General features: G+C 40.7%; 1 protein-coding gene across 1 annotated transcript in view; it reads left to right on the top strand.

The window, feature by feature from the left end:
* Positions 1 to 19,291, top strand: part of ttc29 (tetratricopeptide repeat domain 29) — a 166,667-nt gene that overhangs the window by 41,511 nt on the left and 105,865 nt on the right. Inside the window, exon 5 of the mRNA XM_052009550.1 lies at positions 359 to 544. Within this exon, the coding sequence (XP_051865510.1) occupies positions 359 to 544 (186 nt within the window). The remainder of the gene's footprint in view (positions 1 to 358; positions 545 to 19,291) is intronic.

Raw genomic sequence — 19,291 nt, 5'->3', positions numbered from 1 at the left:
TTTGAAGTAACTGCTTGTAGCAGTGCTTTCTTAACATCAGATATGTAAAAAGAGTTAAATTTCCACTGGTTTACAAAACCATCTAGAAACTAAAGGTTGCATACCATGAATTACTCAGAGATTGTTGAATTGGTATTTCAAAAATTGAATATTAGTGATACCATAGTTCATGTTACTTGTGGTTCACTTTATTATTAGAATGGCTTTAAACTTTGAATCCTGTTTGTTGACTTTTAGTAATAAGAATGTGATTTCTATGTACTATAATTAACATTGCAACATAATTTGTGTGAATAAATGTGTATTTATGACATATCTCCCATGATCATTTCTAAAATATTACTTTTCCTTTTTTAAGGTCTGTTTGAGGAAGTTTATAATAATCAACTTTCACTGGCATGTTACTTTAAAAAAGTTGGTGACAAACTACTTTCAGATCACTTCTTTGAATCATGCCTCTCCACCAGTGAAATGATTATGCCATTAGGAGGACAGAAAATGGCAGAAGCAAATGCAAACATGGGTACAGCCTATGAGGAGAAAGGTAAATCAGATATACTTAGATTATTGTATGTGATATTAATTTGGAGAAATCAAAATATATATTAATATGAATCACAATCTCCTCATTGGAGGCAAAATTGAACAACAAACTGACACTGAGTAATATTTATTCTTATAAATTTCCAATGCTCTTGTTATCATTTAGTGAATTGATCTGATTTTATTTTTGGACCTTAGGTTGAATTTTTAAAACCATATTCTTCAAATTTGCAAAAACAGAAAACCCTCATTCTATTTATCACTCTTTGAGAATAGCAAAACTGTTTCCATATTTCCTTATGACATAGAAAGAGCCAATTCAGCCTATCAAGACTATACTGGCTCTCAACAATCCTATCAATCCCTTTCCCCAATTTATTTTCCAGATAGCCTATTCTATCACCCATGCCCATTAACAAGTCCCTGTTTCTCTCACCAGCCACCTACACTTGGGGTAATTTACAGTAGTCAATTAGGCTAACAACCAGCATGATCATTGTATGTAGGATGAACTGAAGATACTCTATAGTATATCATATAAATATATATATATATTTTAACAGCATGTAGTGTTTGTTAGTCATTTGTGATCAGAAGTTAAGTGTACTTCTTGCTAAAACTACCTGCATACAAAGCGAGATGACAAAGGTTGACCCCCATTTGTGCTAAGGATTAGCTTCACTCCAGAGGGAGGCTTTCTGGAGATGAGATACCACAGTGTAGTGAACAGGACCGAGGACAGCATTAAGATCATGAAGCAGCCTAGCTTTATGCCAGCCTGCACTAGGATTGGGACTGCTGTACACCCATTGGTTAAGATCATGGTTTGCACACTATGTTGTAGCAGACATTAAAAGACATATTTCTGTGGACAGTCAATGTGAAAAGGATGTTCCACAATTTCCTTCAGTTGATGGAATGAAAGATTTGAGGTCAATAAAGGCCACGTATAATGATTGATGTTGTTCCCTGTATTTCTCTTGAGTTGAAACATGAAGATAATGCCCATAGTGTCTCCAGGTGTTCAGACTGTGATTCAGAGTGCAGCTCTTTGGCTACTGGGAATAGGTAATAGAAGAGGACCCTGGCAATGATCTTTTTCTTTCCCTTGGCAGGCAGCAGAGAGACCTTCTGTAGTTACCACAATTGGTTTTGCCTCCTGTCACCTCTCTGGTCCCCCCCTACAAGTTCTTCTCTACCCAGGTGCAGAAGATGTGGATTTGTGACTAAAGTTGCTCTCTGCTAAGCTTCATAACATCTTGAGGGGTACCGTTTTCTCTGAGGCCCCGTTGTTTTTATTTGGCATTTGGCCTTTTTAACTTCTTGCCAGTCATGAATGGTGGCAAACCTGAACAAGATATTTTGGTGTGGAATTAAGCCAAAGGTGCCCATGTCAAAAAGATAGAGTCATGGTCAAGGAGTTCTTCGAAGTGTTCCTTCCAGCTGACTGTCTCTCTCTGTCTACAGTGGAGTTTTCAATCCAAAAACAACATATGTTTGCAGTTAATTAGATGCTGGATCTCTTGGTTATTCTCATTAAATCAGTTCTGATGTTTTCTGGTAGAAAAGATGAGTCTCTTCACAGGTGCTAATTATGGTAAACTTTAGGGCAGTCCAGCTGCTGTGGATGCTGTGAATCCTGTTGGCTGGGGATTCATCAAGTTGTCTTTGAGACGATCTCTGAGGAGAGCAATCTTTGCAGGATTCTTAATGCTTTCAAAATTAAAATCCTGCAGCAGTATTTTTGTTGCTGCTGCTGTTTTGGAGTCAAGCTGATGGAGATAACAGAGTGGATTAGGTAATGGTCAGTCCAGCAATCATCAGTACCTGTATCATTCAGGTGATGACGTAACTCAACAGGTGCCAGTGTGCAACAATGAGATCTTGTGTATACTATCTCTTTGACCCTTTGTTGGTTGTGACAAGATTTTGCTTCAAGCCTTTTGCCAGGTGGAGGACTCCTTTGATTTCAACTCTGGCATTGCAGTTGCACAGGAGGATTACTCTCTGGGGACATGGACCAGGGCTTTTTGAAGGTCCGTGTAGAAACCCTCCTTGATCAGATCTGTAGTATTCACGGTTGGCCTGTTTATGCTGGTGACTGTTGTGTGATGGTTTCATGTTATAATGAGCCAGGGGTTTCAAGGGATGTTCATTTATTCCACAGGGGAAGTTGCTGAAATATCATACCAATTCATTACTGATGGTTAAGCTCATCCCATGAAGACTGCATTCCTTTTCCTGTTTGACTTTTCAGAAAAAGTGCATCCACCACCTTGTTCTTTGAGCTGACCATCTTCTGCCTGCTATAGCCCTTTCAGGGCAATGATATCAATGTAAAAGTGCCTCAGCTCTAGGGCTAAGTTCAGGTCTGTTGTCTTTTGGAACACTCTGAAAAACCAGAAATTCCAAGTCCCAAACCTGATGAGTGACAGTTGCCTTTTATTTTTAACACGGAATAACATTTGCACACTAGCTACCACATGAATGTGACAGAGCAAGGTCTTGATCTTGTGACAGGAGCATCCAAAATAACTGAAGACCAAGTTCTAGTGCATGGATATTAACACGTATGCAGAAGTGACAGTTTGTAGTCATCACTGTCTCTTACACACACACACACACACACACACATGCGCATGCACATACACACACATACACAAACACACACACGTGCGCATGCACACACACACACACACACACACACACACACACACACACACACGCCCTTGCCCATTGCCTCCTGCTTGTTTCCCTTCCCTTGATCATTCAACTTGAGATGTCCTTGAATCTCTTCTCTTTCAGTGTCCTTCCCTGCTCCCTAACCTTCTCCTCCTATCCTCAAAGCCCATCCCATCTTGCACCCTGTTGTTTGGCTTTTCCTTCTTACACTCCATGGGCAACCCTTCCCCTCTCTTTCCCCTGTCTCTCTCCCTCCACCACCTCTTCCTTTCCCCTATCACCCACTCTCCCATCAACTCCCACCTGCCCCCTTTCATGCCCTCACTCATTCCGCAGTCCTAAGACAGGTAATGTGTTCCCCCAGCAATAGGCAGGGTGGGATGCAAGGCAGTTGATAGTGCTGGCCTCGGGCTGGTGGTCAGGAATTGTGGCAGGCCCCGGCAGCGCTGCTGTGGAGCAGTGCGATGGGGGATTGAGAACACAGGGAGAGCTGGCTTGGAAGGCCAGTGGCCCCCTTCAACTCAATTCTTTTACTCTTAGACACTTCTATCTTAATCTTCTGTGGCCTTAGCTCTTGCCCCCTTAAAATTTTCCAACTGCTGGCTGTGTCTGTGGCTTAAACCAGATTCCCAAATCTCTCCCAGAAATCCACCCATCTGGTTTTGTCTGGCGCTGGCAGATTTTGCTCTCCCAATCCTCAGTCTATCAAATGACTAGTGAAACATTGGCAGCACTAATTGCCAGGAAAGTGCAATTGTGAATATAATATGAGAATTGATTTTCCTCCACAATATTACCAAATAGTAGCAGAAATTTGCTCAGATAGTAGCAGAAACTTACCCCTCTCTTCACCACTTCATCACAGTACAGTGGCCCAGCTCATGGAGCTGCTGCCTCACAGCACCAGTGACCTGGGTTCAATCCTCACTTCGGGTGCCGTCTTTGTGAAGAACCTTAACCATGTAGGAATTGTAAGGCCATAAAACGAAAAGATGGAGGGAAAGTTGCTTTCTATGTGATCCCTTCACTTGGCATTATAGGCTTCAGTTTTGCTTGATGCTCACACATATGGTTTTGATGTTTGGAACCATTCAGAGAACAGAGAAGGCCTCCAGAGAAAACGTTCCAACTCCGATACTCCAGAAGAAACATTCCAACTTTGTCTAACCTCTCCTTATAGTTAATAGCCTCTCATCCAGGCAACATTCTGGTGAAACTCCGTTAGTAATGAAGTATCCTCCAATTCTCAATACCATTGGGGATCTGCCACCATTTTAAATTGTGTAGAAATTTGTTATGATTCACTTTTGATTGTGACACAGCATACCAGAGACTTGTCTGAAATTGTTCTCATTGACTGAATTCTGACAAACTGCAAACACTAATTGGGCATCCTTATGCAGCAAGCCAATTTGAAGGATATCAGTTTAGGCCAACTGAGGCTCCATTGGTTAAGTCCTTGGAGATGCTATGGGATATGCTGAGCACAGGCTCACAGGACCCTAGTGAGATCCAAGAGAAAGTAGTGAATTGAATTTTAAATTTGCTGAGTGGCTGGAAACAAAGAGTTATGGTTGATTTCACTGAGCTTGGTTCTGAATCTTTTGCTTCTTGTGATATACATAAGTAGCTGAGACTTAAATGCAAGAGCCATGATTAAGAGGTTTATGGATGATTAAAAAAATAATTTGCCATGCTGTTGATAGTGAGGAAGGAGGTTTCAGGTTGGGAAGATATTAATTGACTAGTCTGAAATATTAATCAAATTCGATCCAGAGCAGTATGAAGTGATGCATTTGGGAAAGGCAAACAAGGCAAGGGAATAAATAGTAAATGATAGAATACACTTACTATCATTTAGAATGAGCAGAGGAAATGGGATCTTTAAATTTATATCCACATATCCCTTAAGGTGGCAGGGCAAGTAGATAAGATAATCAAGGCCTCTGGTATATTTGTCTTTAATAGATAAAGCATTGACTATACTGTAGGAGCAGGAAGACAGAACTGTATAACAGCGAGAATAAAGTGTACAGGTCTCACACCATGTTAAAGGAGGGATTGAATAGAACAAGAGAGCATTCACATGAGATTTATGAGGATGCTGTCAGAGCTGGTGAGGTTTAGTTATGAGAAAGGATTGACTATGGTAGGGTTTTTTTTGGAACAAAGAAGGCTAAAGGTGATTTCATATGGCTTGTAAAATTGAGGACCAAAGCGGGTGAGTAGACAGGGCCTATCCTTAGAGATATCAATGTCAAGGGAGAAAAGATTTAAGGAAACATAAGGACTTAGAGGGGATCTGAGGTACGGAGTTGTAGGATGAGATGGGGTGGAGCCACCGATAGGGTACTGAGCATCTGAAGCATGCTTCAGTACCCAGATGAGAATTTGATGAGCTATAACCTACAATACCATGGGCCCAGAGCAGGCACATGGGATTGGTTGAAATAGTTCTTCCTTTGGCTAACATGACTGCTAGTGGCCTCCTGTAAATTTCTGTAATTCAGTAATTCAGTCTTCACCAGCAGCATCTATGAAGACAAATTGTTTATTTTTAAAGCACTGGTTGGACCTCAGCTAGGTTATCTTGCATTTGGACTGAAGTAACTGAGTTCAACACATGGAGGAGAAGGTGGTGGAGGCCAAGTCATTAAGTATGCTCAAGAAGGAACCATATACATATGTTACTGCTAAAGGGATCAAGGAATATGAGGAGAAGGCAGTAACGGAGTACTGAAGTTGATGATTAGCAGTGCCTGTATTAAGTGGTGGAGGAGGCTCGAAAGCTTACTCCTGCTCATATTTTCTATGTTTCCAGAAACAGTTTACATTCCAAAGGGGCAAAAACTACTTTCCAACAAAAATGTCCATGAAGGTCAAAAGACACAGGGGACAATATAAATTAAAAGTGTGTAAGAAGTCAAAGATCATGGTGAATGACAACGATAAAAAGAACAGCAAAAGGTGACAATATTAAGCACGATAAATAGAATCAAAATAAACTTTAAAAATGTCAAAAACTAAGTTTTGAAATGAGGAAAACAATGGTAATTTGAAGAAACATGCATCCTTAAACATGGTTATGGTGACATTGAAAATTAAAATAATGCTCTGCTGTGTAATTACTTCGCATCAGTGTTTGGAGTAAAGAAAATGGATAGCATTCCAGACATCCAAAGAAAACAATATTGAATCAGGGACAGGGAATTTTCAAAATTGGTAAGCAAAATTATAACTCTTCCAAAGTTCTCTCAATTCAGGAAACTTTGCTTTCAATTGTAAAAATATATTTATCAATGTACAATAAAAGTGAGAATGGAAAGTTAGGGAATTAGACCCGTTAGCCTATCATCTGTAGTTGGAAATTATTTGCATCTATTAGTAAGGAATGAGTGACTGAATATCTTAAATTTTCGGCTAAATCGACATAGCTAAAAGAAGTATGCAAAGCATTTGTTATACTTGAGAACCCGAAGAAGTGACTAAATTTAATGGAAGGCACTTGATAAAGTTAAAATTCATGGAGCTCAAAATTCATTCACACGACTCCATGTTTCAGCAAGGTTTTTGTTTTCTCTAACAATTTTTTACTGGCATAAACCATCCAGAACAGTGCAACATTCAACATTTTCTTCTGTTCTGAGCTTTTCAGCCTCACTGGTCTGAAAAATGACAATTTCTATCTACTCACAGAATGACTGGGTTTACTCATCCCATTTCACCTGAAACTATGCTGTTTAAAAGGCCATTACGTACTGCATTCTTTGCCCCTGCAACCTCAAGCATAAACTCATATGTGTGCCTTGACCACGAAGGTGAGGGTCATGGCTGCCCTAATTTTTTTTTATATATCTTCTGGATAATTTCAGGCTACTGCTGCTGAACTCTGCCACATCTCAGTTTGCTGCGTACTACTGCATTAGGGGAGTCAGGGAAAGGAAGACTGTTTTTTCAATCCACAGGAAAAGGCAGAATGAACATGGTCATTGCTCTCTGGTCCATACAGAGCAACTTCCCTAGCAACCTCCTAACATTAGTGCCTCGCTGTAGCCCAGCACATTCTCTGTGCCCCTCTTGCACAAAGAACATGTCTTCTGTGAACATAAAGCTTAGAACAGTACAGCACAGGAACAGGCCCTTCAGCCCATGATGTTATGCCAAATTGTTAAACTAATGATGTCTAATTACACAAATCCCTTCTGCCTGCACGTGGTCCATTTCCTTCAATTCTCTGCATATTCATGTGCCTATCTAAGAGTCTCTTAAAAGCCTCTATCGTATCTGCCTCCACCACCACCCCTGGCAGTCCATTCCAGGTACACACTACTCTCTGTGTGGGGGAAAAAAACTTGCCTTCTCCATCTCCTTTGAACTTTCTGCCTCTCACCTTAAATGCATGCCCCCTAGTATTAGACATTTTGCCCAGGGAGAAAGATACCAGCTGTCTACTCTATCCATGCTTATCATCATTTTATAAACTTCTGTCAGCCTCTGCCGCTCTAGAGCAAACAACCCTAGTTGTCCAACCTCTCCTTATAGCACCTCCCTCTAATCCAGGCAGCATCCTGGTAAACCCATGCCGCACCCTCTCCTAATCCTCCACGTTCCTTCCTTTAATGGGGCGACCAGAATTGAATGCAAAACTCCAGATGCAGTTTAACCAAAGTTTTATAAAGCTGCGACATAATTTCTTGACTCTTGAATTCATTGCCTCAATTAATAAAGGCTAGCATGCCATATGCCGCCTTTACATCCTATCAATTTGTGTAGCCGCTTTCAGGGAGCTATGGACTTGGACCCCAAGATCCCCCTGTACATCAATGCTGTTAAGGGTCCTGCCATTAACTGTGTATTTTCCCTTTACATTTGATCTTCCAAAGTGCAACACCTCACACTTGTGCGGATTAAATTCCATCTGCCATTTATCCACCCATATCTGCCACTGATCTATATTCCACTGTATCCTTTGGCAATCTTCTATACTATCCACAACACCACCAACCTTTCTGTCATCTACAAACCCACCCATCCATTCATGTTTTCATCCAAGTCATTTTTATATATACATATACAATATATATCACAAACAGCAGAGGTCCCGATACAGATCGCTGCGGAACACCACGAGCCACGGACCTCCAACCAGAGTAAGACCTATTGACCACTACCCTCTGTCTTCTATGGGCAAGCCAATCCTGAATCCAAATGGCCAAGTCACTGTGGATACCATGCATCTTAAGCTTCTGGATGAGCCTACATGAGGGACCTTGTCGAATCCATAACTAAAATCCATGTAGATAACACCCACTGCTCTACCCAAAGTCAAACAAGTTAGTAAAACATGACCTGCCCCACACAAAGTCATGCTGACTATCCCTAATTTGGCCATGCTTTTCCAAATGCTCATAAATCCTATCTCTAAGAATCCTCTCCAATAGCTTCCCTACCAGTGATGTGAAACTTACCGGTTTATAATTTCCAGGATTATCTTGTTTTTTCTTCTTGAACAAAGGAACAACATTAGCTACCTGCCAGTCTCTGGGACCTCACCTGTGGCTAGGGAGGACACAAAGATCTTGGTCAAGGCCCCAGCCACCTCATCCCTTGCCTCTCTCAATAACCTGGTGTATATCCCATCAGGCCCCTTGTCCACCTTAACTTTCTTCACTAGATCCAACACCACCTCTTTCTTTATCTCAAAATGTCCTTGCATATTAACATGCTCCACACTGATTTCATTATCCTCCATGTCCTTCTCCTTGGTGAATACTGACACAAAATACCCATTTAGAACCTCGCCGACATCCTCTGCCTCCAAGCACATGTTCCCTCCTTTATCCTGAGTGGTCCTATCCTCTTCCCTATTTATCCTCTTGCTCTTGATGTATGTATAGGCACTGTGGGCACTATTCTTCATGAATCTGTCCATGATCCTTGAACCCCTTAGGGCACTCTTCGATTTTGCAACTTCAACCCCCCCCCCCTTCTATTTTTGCAGCATTCATTCAGTAGCAATGTTCCACTGAGATTGGAAGAGTTTTGCTTGTATTGTGGTATTTTCCTTTAAGAGCTGGCTGTAAAGATTGCACCTGTTGGGCAACATGCTGACAACGGAGAACTTGCAATACACAAATGGAGAGTGCTGTGCGGCAAACATCACAGCATAACTGACAATGCTGCCTGTGAACCTCATGTGAAGTTCTCACTGTTTATATAACTTTCACAATCAGCATAAGGATGATTTGCAACACTGTTTTAATGCCAAAAAATTGCTGTGCAGTGACTTCCAAGCCATGGAACTAAAAGCAAGTTAGTTGTTTTTAAATTGGGAAACTGGCTAATTAGTAATAGATGGAGAGTAAGAATAAGGGGCAGCAGCTAATAGGCTCAATGTAAGTAGTGATGTTCCACGATAATGGCAACCCCCATGTTATGGCTGTTCAGGTAACGGATATTCGTTCTTCCAGAATTCACATATCCGTACCCAAAATTTGAGACATGGAATAAAATTCACTGCCATGGAATTTATATGAAAAATATAAATATTTAATTTTTTTAAAAAAATTATTTTACAGCGTGGTAACAGGCCCTTCCAGCCCAATGAGTTTGCGCCACCCATTTTAAACCCAAGTTAACCTACCCGTACATTTTTGCAATGTGGGAGGAAACTGGAGCACCCGGAGGAAACCCACGCAGATACGGGAGAACATACAAACTCCTTACAGACAGTGACAGGAATCGAACCCCGATCGCTGGCGCTGTAATAACATCGTGCTAACCGCTACGCTACAGTGCCAAACACTAAATTTATTATCATCTTGTACTTCTTGATGCTTTTGCAGATGATTTGGTTTTGTGTTATGGAAAATTGTGATACAGACTGTTTTCTAGGAACACAACCCCCACTCCCCACCCCCCACCCCCTGGTAATAGAACATAGAACGTGATAGCACAGTTACAGGTTGTTTGGCCCACAATGTTGTGCTGACATTTTATCCTACTCTAAGATCGATCTAACCCTTCCCTTCCACATTGCCCTCCATTGTTCTATCATTCATGTGGCTATCTAAGAGTCCCTTAAATGTCCCTAATGTATCTGCCTCCACCACCTCTGCCAGTAGTGTGTTCCACGCACCCACCACTCTCTGTATAAAAAAAAACTTGCCTCTAACATCCCCCTTTATACCTTCCTCCAATCTCCTTAAAATTATGCCCCCTCATATGAGCCATTTTCGCCCTGGGAAAAAGTCTCTGACTGTCCACTCTATCTATTGCTTCTTATCATCTTGTACACCTCTATCAAGTCACTTCTCATCCTCCTTCGCTCCAAAGAGAAAAGCCCTAGTTTGCTCAAACTATCCTCATAAGACATACACTCCAATCCAGGCAGCATCCTGGTAAATCTGCTCTGCACTCTCTCTAAAGCTTCCACATCCTTCCTATAATGAGATGACCAGAACTGAACACAATACTTCAAGTGTGGTCTAACCAGAGTTTTATAGAGCTGTAACATTACCTGGCGGCTCTTGAACTCAATACCCCAACTAATGAAGGCCAACACACCATTTCCCTTCTTAACAACCCTGTCAACCTGCGCGGCAACCTTGAGGGATCTATGGACGTGGACCCCAAGATCCCTCTGTTCCTCCACACTGCAAAGAGGATGAAACCACAGAAGTTTTCTTCACACAGACTGTGATCAATAAATGGAATGCTCTTCAGGGAAAGGTAGTGTGTGGTTCAGAAACTTTTATTACAATGAGAAAACTAAATACTACAATGTACAGAGTTTAGGATCTTTCTGTATAAATGCTTTTGTTATTTCCTCCTGACAATCCTAATTTCCTGCTGACAAGTCTCATAACTCCCAACCATGGTGAGCTTGAATCCTGTTTCTCTTTACTCACATGCTGCCTGACTGCTGGGTATTTCCAGCATTTTCTGTTCATATCTTGGTAAACTTGATCTCACCAAAAGCTCAACTTCCCATATTCTTACACCAAATTCTATCGATTCATTACTCCTGTGTATGCTGACCACTATTGATTATTGATCCAACAGCATCTCAGGTTTAGAAAATTTCATTCCTGTGTTCAAATTCTGCTATGGTCTCATCCCACTCTGCTTGTAATCTCCGCTTTGCCTAGAAAACAAACCAAGAGCTGTGTTCATCTGGTTATAATGCCTGCACATCCCCAGTTTCTTTCACTTAATATCTCTCCTACACCACCTCTTTTTCCTCCTTTATCATGACCCTTAATACCTACCATTGACCAAGTTTTTCACATTTTATTTGATAAGGTCCTGTAAGGCAACTTGAGGTGCTTTACTGTGGTAATAATGCAGTGTGAATGTAATTTGCTGTTAGATGAAAGCATGATACTCTAAATGCTCCTTTCATGTATTATTTGCCTAATGGCATTCAGTTGTCTCTGGCTATGCTGAAATGAGCACAGCTTAACTTGAAAGGTTCCTCATGATAGGCTCATTCAGAAAGTCAAAAGGCATGGGATCCAAGGAAGTTTGGCTGTGTGGATTTGGAATTGGCTTGCCCATAGAAGGCAGAGGATAGTTGTAGATGGAGCGTATTCTGCCTGGAGGTCGGTGACCAGTGGTGTTCCACAGGGATCTGTTCTGGGACCCCTGTTCTTTGTGACTTTTATAAATGACTTGGATGAGGAAGTGGAGTGGTGGGTTAGTAAGTTTGCAGATGACACAAAGGTTGGTGGTGTTGTGGATAGTATACAAGGTTGTCGAGGGTTACAATGGGACATTGATAGGATGCAAAGCTGGACTGAGAAGTGACAGATAGAGTTCAACCCGGAAAAGTGTGAAGTGATTCACTTTGGAAGGTTGAATTTGAAGGCAGAATACATGGTTAATGGCAGGATTCTTAGCAGTGTGGAGGAACAGAGGCATCTTGGAGTCCAAGTCTATAGAAGTTGCCTCAAGGTTGCCACATGTTAATAGGGTTGTTAAGGCGGCGTATGACGTGTTAGCCTTCATTAGCTGGGGTATTGAGTTCAAGAGCCGCCAGGTAATGTTGCAGCTCTATAAAACCCTGGTTAGACCACACTTAGAATATTGTGTTCAGCTGTGGTCACCTAACTATAGGAAGGATGTGGAAGCTTTAGAAAGGGTGCAGAGGAGATTTACCAGGATGCTATCTAGATTGGAGAGCATGTCTTATGAGGATAGGTTGAGCGAGCTAGAGCTTTTCTCTTTGGAGCAAAGGAAGATGAGAGGTGACCTGATAGATGTGTTTAAGATGATAAGAAGCACATATCGAGTGGACAGTCAGAGACTTTTTCCCAGGGTAGAAATGGCTAACACGAGGGGGCATAATTTTAAGGCGAATGGAGGAAAGTACAGGGGGGATATCAGAGGTAAGGTTTTTACACAGAGTGGTGGGTACGTGGAACGCGCTGCCAGGGGTGCTGGTGGAGGCAGATACATTAGGAACATCTAAGGCACTCTTAGATAGGCACATGGATAATAGAAAAACGGAGGATTATGTGGAAGGGAATGGTTAGATTGATCTTAGAGTAGGTTAAAAGTTTGGCACAATATAGTGGGCCGAAAGACCTGTACTGTGCTGTAATGTTCTTTGTCCTATGTTAAATCCTTGAAGTTAGTACAGATTGCAGATATTATATGGTGACCTGTACATAATATTTGAACATGTTCACCATCTACCAACCTGTTGCTTTTTAAAAGACTAAGGAATTTTGCATAATGGAAGGTTCAGGCAGAATGTCTTCGGTGGCACTTTAGAACACTGCCATCCAGATCCTGCTGTTCTTGTCTTTCTCAGCTGAAGACAACACTGGATGCAGTTATTATTGTAGTATGCACAGAAAAATGCAATTCAGAGAAATCCTGCTAAATTTGCACTACAAGGAAGCCGAATCGGCTCCAGTGTCTTGAATCATGTGGCTAGGGAGAGCATGTTTTGCACCTTTGATGTGGAAATTCAGTAAGACTTTTGCCAGATAACCAGTAATATGCAATAAACATCTTAATTTATCCAAGACCACCACAGTATGCTTTAGCATACTTCTGTGTCTTTCATGACCAGGCTAGAACATGACTCCAGGTAATACTTCTGAGTACTAAATTTAAATTCTAATTTTGAAGGGCTTGGATGACCTTTTATTGTTGGTTTGAAGAAGCAATTGTTTTATAGTTTTCTCAGGAACTGAAACATCAAAAGCAGTCATTTTGGCACATAAAAAGATGATGTCAGTGACTTGTATACCATCTGCATTTGCATCTGTAGTTGACTCTCATAAGAGATCCAGAAAATATGATTTTGTGTTCAGTAAAGAATGTTTTTCATAAAGATTACGTAAAGTTGGTTTCAGGAAAATTTAATTAAAATTTTCATCTTGGAGAAAATCTACAAATTCTAGATATTGTTTCATTTTAGAGAATATATTTGCTTACTTGCAACAATTTGAGAAGATGAAAAATGTGATGACTCCATATACATGACATTGGATGTCTGTATATATTGTTTATAGATAAATAAATCAAGATTTTGTTTCCAGAAAGGTAGTCTCCTCTGGTTCCGTTGGTAACAGAAAATGTTAGTCTTGGTTGTTTGAAGATATGTGAATTAAAGATTTATATATTATAGCAGCGAGTGTGGCAGTTTGCAACTTGAAACTTTCATCTGCAGCATGAATTCAAATTCTAGCTGAAGTTCTGCTTTTTTTTTCCCCGGTCAGATAAATTGGACTGTGATGAAATAGAACAGGGAGACATACCATGTCTTATTCTGTTCCCACCAATCTATGGTGATAACTGGGCTTCACTTTAGATTCTATCAGGGACCTCATTACTAAAGGCAAATTAGGATCTAAAGACTACTGCTAAGCAGGATTCCTGCTGTGCCTATGCCATCAGGTGGAATTGTCACAATGCCACTGAGATCTACCAATGAGAAGTAAAATACATTTCAGTAACCCATTTCTTTCTGGCAAAGTTCTGGTCCTCAGTACCCCAGGAAACTTTTCTCCAAGCACATGATGAGACCTTCAGAAACCCATTCTATGCTTGCCACCAGAACCCTGCTTCTGATGATAGTAGGTAGTCCAGTCTTTATCTGCATAATCCATTCGGTTACTGCTTTCCACTGAAGACGGTTGAGCATTTAATTAGTGTGATACAGATAATAGAGAGTTAAAGTCTGTTATGCCTCCAATGAGCTTTCCTAGATTATGCCCACTCCTGATGGTGTCTCACTGAGCTAAAATCAGTCCTATAGTAATGAAATGTACATGTTGACATTCAGAATTACCAAAATGTATATAGCTCTACATCATCTGTAGTTGTTGAAGTGTGCAATATTAAAATTATTTTTTTGAATGTACTTGTCTGTTTGCATGTATCACTCAATTCCTCAGCCACTTTGCTCAAAGAAAGGTTTGCTTTAAATGTTATTAATGTAGCATTTTAGTGAAAGTCTTCAAAGGTGGATTGCCTCTGGCCTATGACCAGAAGCACCAGAAGTAGCTGGAGTTTGTTGCAGGTAGGGGTGAGGCTGGTAGGAAGCTTATTTGAGGAGTTTAGGAATGGTAGGAGTAAACACATCTGCTCATCCTGTCCCATAAGTAGCATTAAAAAAAACACTAACTTTAGGAATCCAGCAACCACACTTTGAATTAGCTGTAGGAAATCCCAAAGGTCAATTGTCCCAATAGCGAATGATTACATTTTCATAATTGCATTGTCATGACTTTGATACAGTCATTAGGCCCTTATCTACAATTTGCATACCCGCATCAGTGGCCTACCTTTTGCATTATAAAATTTAATGGGAATAGCAGGAGGATTTTTGAGGCCAAGAAATTATACAATGTTCTGAATCTGAGTAAAATAAGAAGGGTTACACAGGCTCATTTGTTAAGGTGAAGATGTACACCACCTTCTCAGTATATGTATTCAGTATGCAAAAATGTCAGCAAACTTATTGGAATTCCGTATCTCAAATTTTCTCTCATTTCTGAGAAGTAGTAAAACAGCAACATCTGAAGCTAACTCAGGAAACATGATAATAAATATTTCTCTGATCCGTCAATCAGGCAGGTGCCAGGAAATCCCAACAGATTGGCATTCCCCCAATCGTACTTTTTTTCTGTCATTTAGCTCATAGTTAGCTAATGATGTGCCCTTATTTAAGAAAGGCAGCAAGGATAAGGCAGGGAACTATAGGCTCGTTAGCCTTACATCAGTGGTGGGGAAGTTACTGGAAGGGATTCTGAGCGTCAGGACTTACTTGCATTTGGAAAGGCAAGGACTTATTAGAGATGGTTAGCATGGCTTTGTGGGTGGGAGATCATTTCTCACTAATTTGATTGAGCTTTTTGAAGAGTTAACCAAGAGGGGAGGGTGGTAGGCATTCTCTACATGGACTTCATTTTTCTTAACAGAGAACATAGAACATTACAGCACATTACAGGCCCTTCGGCCCACAATGTTGTGCTGACATTTTATCCTGCTCTCAAGGCCTTTAATAAGGTCCCACATGGTAGGCTGGTCTGGAAGGTTAGAACACATAGGATCCAGGGTGAGCTAGCAAATTGGATATAAAATTGGCATGGTGGTAGGAAGCAGAGGGTGGTAGTAGAGAGTTGTTTTACAGTTTGGAGTCCTGTGACCAGTGGTGTGCTGCGGGGATTAGTGCTGGATCCTTTGTTGTTCATCATATCATAATCATAATGATTTAGTTGAGAATGTAGGAGGCATGATTATTAAGTTTAAAGATGATACCAAAATTGGTGGTATTATGGACAGCGAAGAAGGTTGTTTAAGGTTACAACAGCATCTAGATCAATTGGGAAAGCGGGCAAAGGAATAGCAGATGGAGTTTAACTCGGACAAGTGCAAAGTGATGCATTTAGGGAAGTTAAACCAGGGCAGGAATACACAGTAAATGGCAGAGCCTTGAGGAGTATTGTTAAACAGAGAGATCTTGGGGTACAAATACATAGTTCCCTGAAAATGACAACACAGGTAGATAGGGTGGTGAGGAAGGCATACAGCATGCTTCATCGGTCGAGGCATTGAGTATGAGAGTTCGGACATCATATTACAGTTGTACAAAAAGTTTGGTTTGGCTACACTTGGAGTATTGTGTGCAGTTCTAGTCACCACACTATAGGAAAGATGTGATTAAGCTAGAGAGGGTGCAGGAAAGATACACAAAGATGTTGCCTGGATTGGAGGGCTTGAGTTATCAGGAGAGATTGGATAGGCTGGGTCTGTTTTTCCTGAAGTGAAGGAGGCTGAGAGGTGACATGATAGAGGTATATAAAAGAGGAATAGATGGGGAGATAGCCAGTGTCTGTTTTCCATGGTAGTGGTGTGTAGAACTGGAAGGCTTAGGTTCAAGGTGAGAGGGAGGAGGCTTAAAGGGAATCTGGGGGGTAAATTTTTCACTCAAAGGATATTTGGTATCTGGGATAAGCAGCCAGAGGAGGTAGGAACAGTAACAACATTTAAGAGGCATCTGGACAGATACTTGAATGAGCAAAGTATAGAGGAATATGGAATTAACACAGTCAAGGATTAGTATAGATAGGCATGATGGTCGGCATAGACGCGGCGGGCCGAAGGGCCTGCCTCTATGCTGTACAACTCTGACTCTGTTAGGCTTTAGAAAAGTAGTGGGAAGGATCACTCTACTGGGAAACAACCCTGATTCAATGGTCCAATGGGCTCGTCCTGTGCCATATAATTCTATGAATCATTTCCAATAGTGTGTGTCTGGACATCTTTAAGAATTTTAAGATACAAGTTTTCAATCATAGAATACCATTCAACAGGAAAAAAATCTTGAAACAAAGTACTGGATAAATATTTATATTTGTTGACTTCAGCTACTCAATCATTCCCAAGTGAGAGATTTCAGTTTTAATATAGGAAAAATAATGGTCAAGGGCATTTTTGGATTTAGTTATTCACCAGTGTGAATGTCACTGATAAGGCAAGTAATTATTGGCCATCCTTAATTGTTCATGAGAAAGTTGGTGCTGAGCTGCTGCCTTGGACGACTGCAGGCTTCGTAGTGAAGTTATAGTCACAGTGTTGTTCGGTAGGATACTCCAAAATTTTGACCCAGCAATAATGAAGGAATAGCGATAAATTTCCAAGTCAGTATGACACGAAACTTGGAAGGGATTTTGGAGAATCTGGTATTTCCATGTGCCTGCTGTCTTTGTTTCTCTAGGTGGTAGAAGAAGCTTTAACAGTTGTTGCAGTAAATCTTGTAAATTTTACACAAAGTAACAACAGTGCATCAGAGCTAGAGGGAGTGAATATCGAAAGCAATGGGTAGGTAACCAATCAAGTGGGCTATATGGTACTAGATGATATCAAACTTATTAAGTGTTGTTGAAGTTGTACTCCTCTAGGCAACTGGAGATTATTCCATCATATTCTTGACCTTACGAATTACAGAAAGATTTTCCTGTGGTGTCAGGAGACAAGACATTCAATGCAGAATACCTAGCTTCTGAACACCTCTTATGGTTGAAGTTGTTGGTCCAGTTAAATTCCTCAACAGTGGTGACTCCTGGTATTTTGCAGCTGAGGATTTGACATTGGTAATGGCATTCAATGTCAAGGGGAGTTAACAAGCTGCTGTCTTGTTGCTTCAATTATCACTTTATCACAGTAAGCTTGAATATTTTCCTGGTCCACTTTTTAATGCATTTGGGCAAAGATGGATGAGGAGTTGAAAACACCTCCACTTCTAAACCTGACGTAGAGAAGGACATTGACAAAGTAGCTGAAGATTATTAGACCTAAAACATAGTCCCGAGTTGTCCACACCCATAAATAAATACATTTTAAAAAATTAATAAGGACTATCTGCAAGATGGCAGACATCTCAAACACCATGAAAGCAGATCAGAAAAGGTTAATTCCTTTTAAATCATGCTGAAAAACACCATGAAAGCAGATCAGAAAAGGTTAATTCCTTTTAAATCATGCTGAAGCAGGTTTTCTCTTCATTCAAGGCCTATTTTGGTGTGACTACTCTGATTTCAGGCTGCTGTAGTGGAGTCAAAAAAGCACAAATGAATTTCTCACATGGTGACATCAAAACTGTACTGCACTCATTATGACTGCATTATATGTGCCAGCAGCCAGTGTGTATGTGGTTCTTATACATACTGAGGACACAAGTCAAGTTTCAAGAAATGTGCCATGCAGGCACAATATGCAAAATTGTGTTTAGTGGCTAGATTTTAGATATATTTCACTCATGTACTGCACAAAAGTATTGTGCTATGTGAGAGAATTTTTAGCTCACTGTCTTTAACTTGAGAAATTAAATGAAGCCCCTGTCTGTTCATTCAGAAGGATAATAAAGATTAGATGATTCTATTTGACGAGCAATATTTATAGTATCTTGGCCCGGATTTTATCTCCTGAAGATGCAAAACAGATTAACTGGTCGTACATTTATTATACGCACAATTTGGTAGATTATTTTCACGGTTTAACAACGTACATCTTGAAAGTAATTACTTGGCAGTAAAGTGCTTAGATACTTAGAGAAAGCTTGATCATGAGGCAGCATAGTAATGTAGCTAGTAGAGCCACTGCCTCACAGCTGCAGCCTGATACTGACTTTGGTTGCTGTCTGTGTGGAGTTTGCATGTTCTCCCATGACCACATGGGTTTCCTTCAAATGCTCTGGTTTCTTCCCACATCCAAAGACGTATGGGTTGGTAGGTTAATTGGTTCCTGTAAATTTGTCCCCAGTGTGTAGATAAGTGGAAGAATTTGGGGAGAGAATAAAGTAGGTTAGGGTAGGATTCATGTAAATATGGGTGCCTGATGGTAAGTGTGGACTTGGTGGGCCAAAGGACCTGTATTCATGTTGTTTCTTCCTATGACCCTATGATTCATAATATGAGTGAAAAGGTTTAGAATAATACACTGATAGTCTTTAAATTAAGTAGGGTGGAAGAAGTGTCCTTTGGCACATCAGCCAGATGACAAGGAACTGAGTGTTTTCCATTGGCTCTGTTGTAATAAACCAGAGGTC

Source organism: Pristis pectinata, chromosome 2 (assembly GCF_009764475.1).
Source record: "Pristis pectinata isolate sPriPec2 chromosome 2, sPriPec2.1.pri, whole genome shotgun sequence".
NCBI lineage: Eukaryota > Metazoa > Chordata > Chondrichthyes > Rhinopristiformes > Pristidae > Pristis > Pristis pectinata.
Note: the sequence above shows the minus strand (reverse complement) of the source record. Positions and strands in the feature narration are given on the sequence as shown.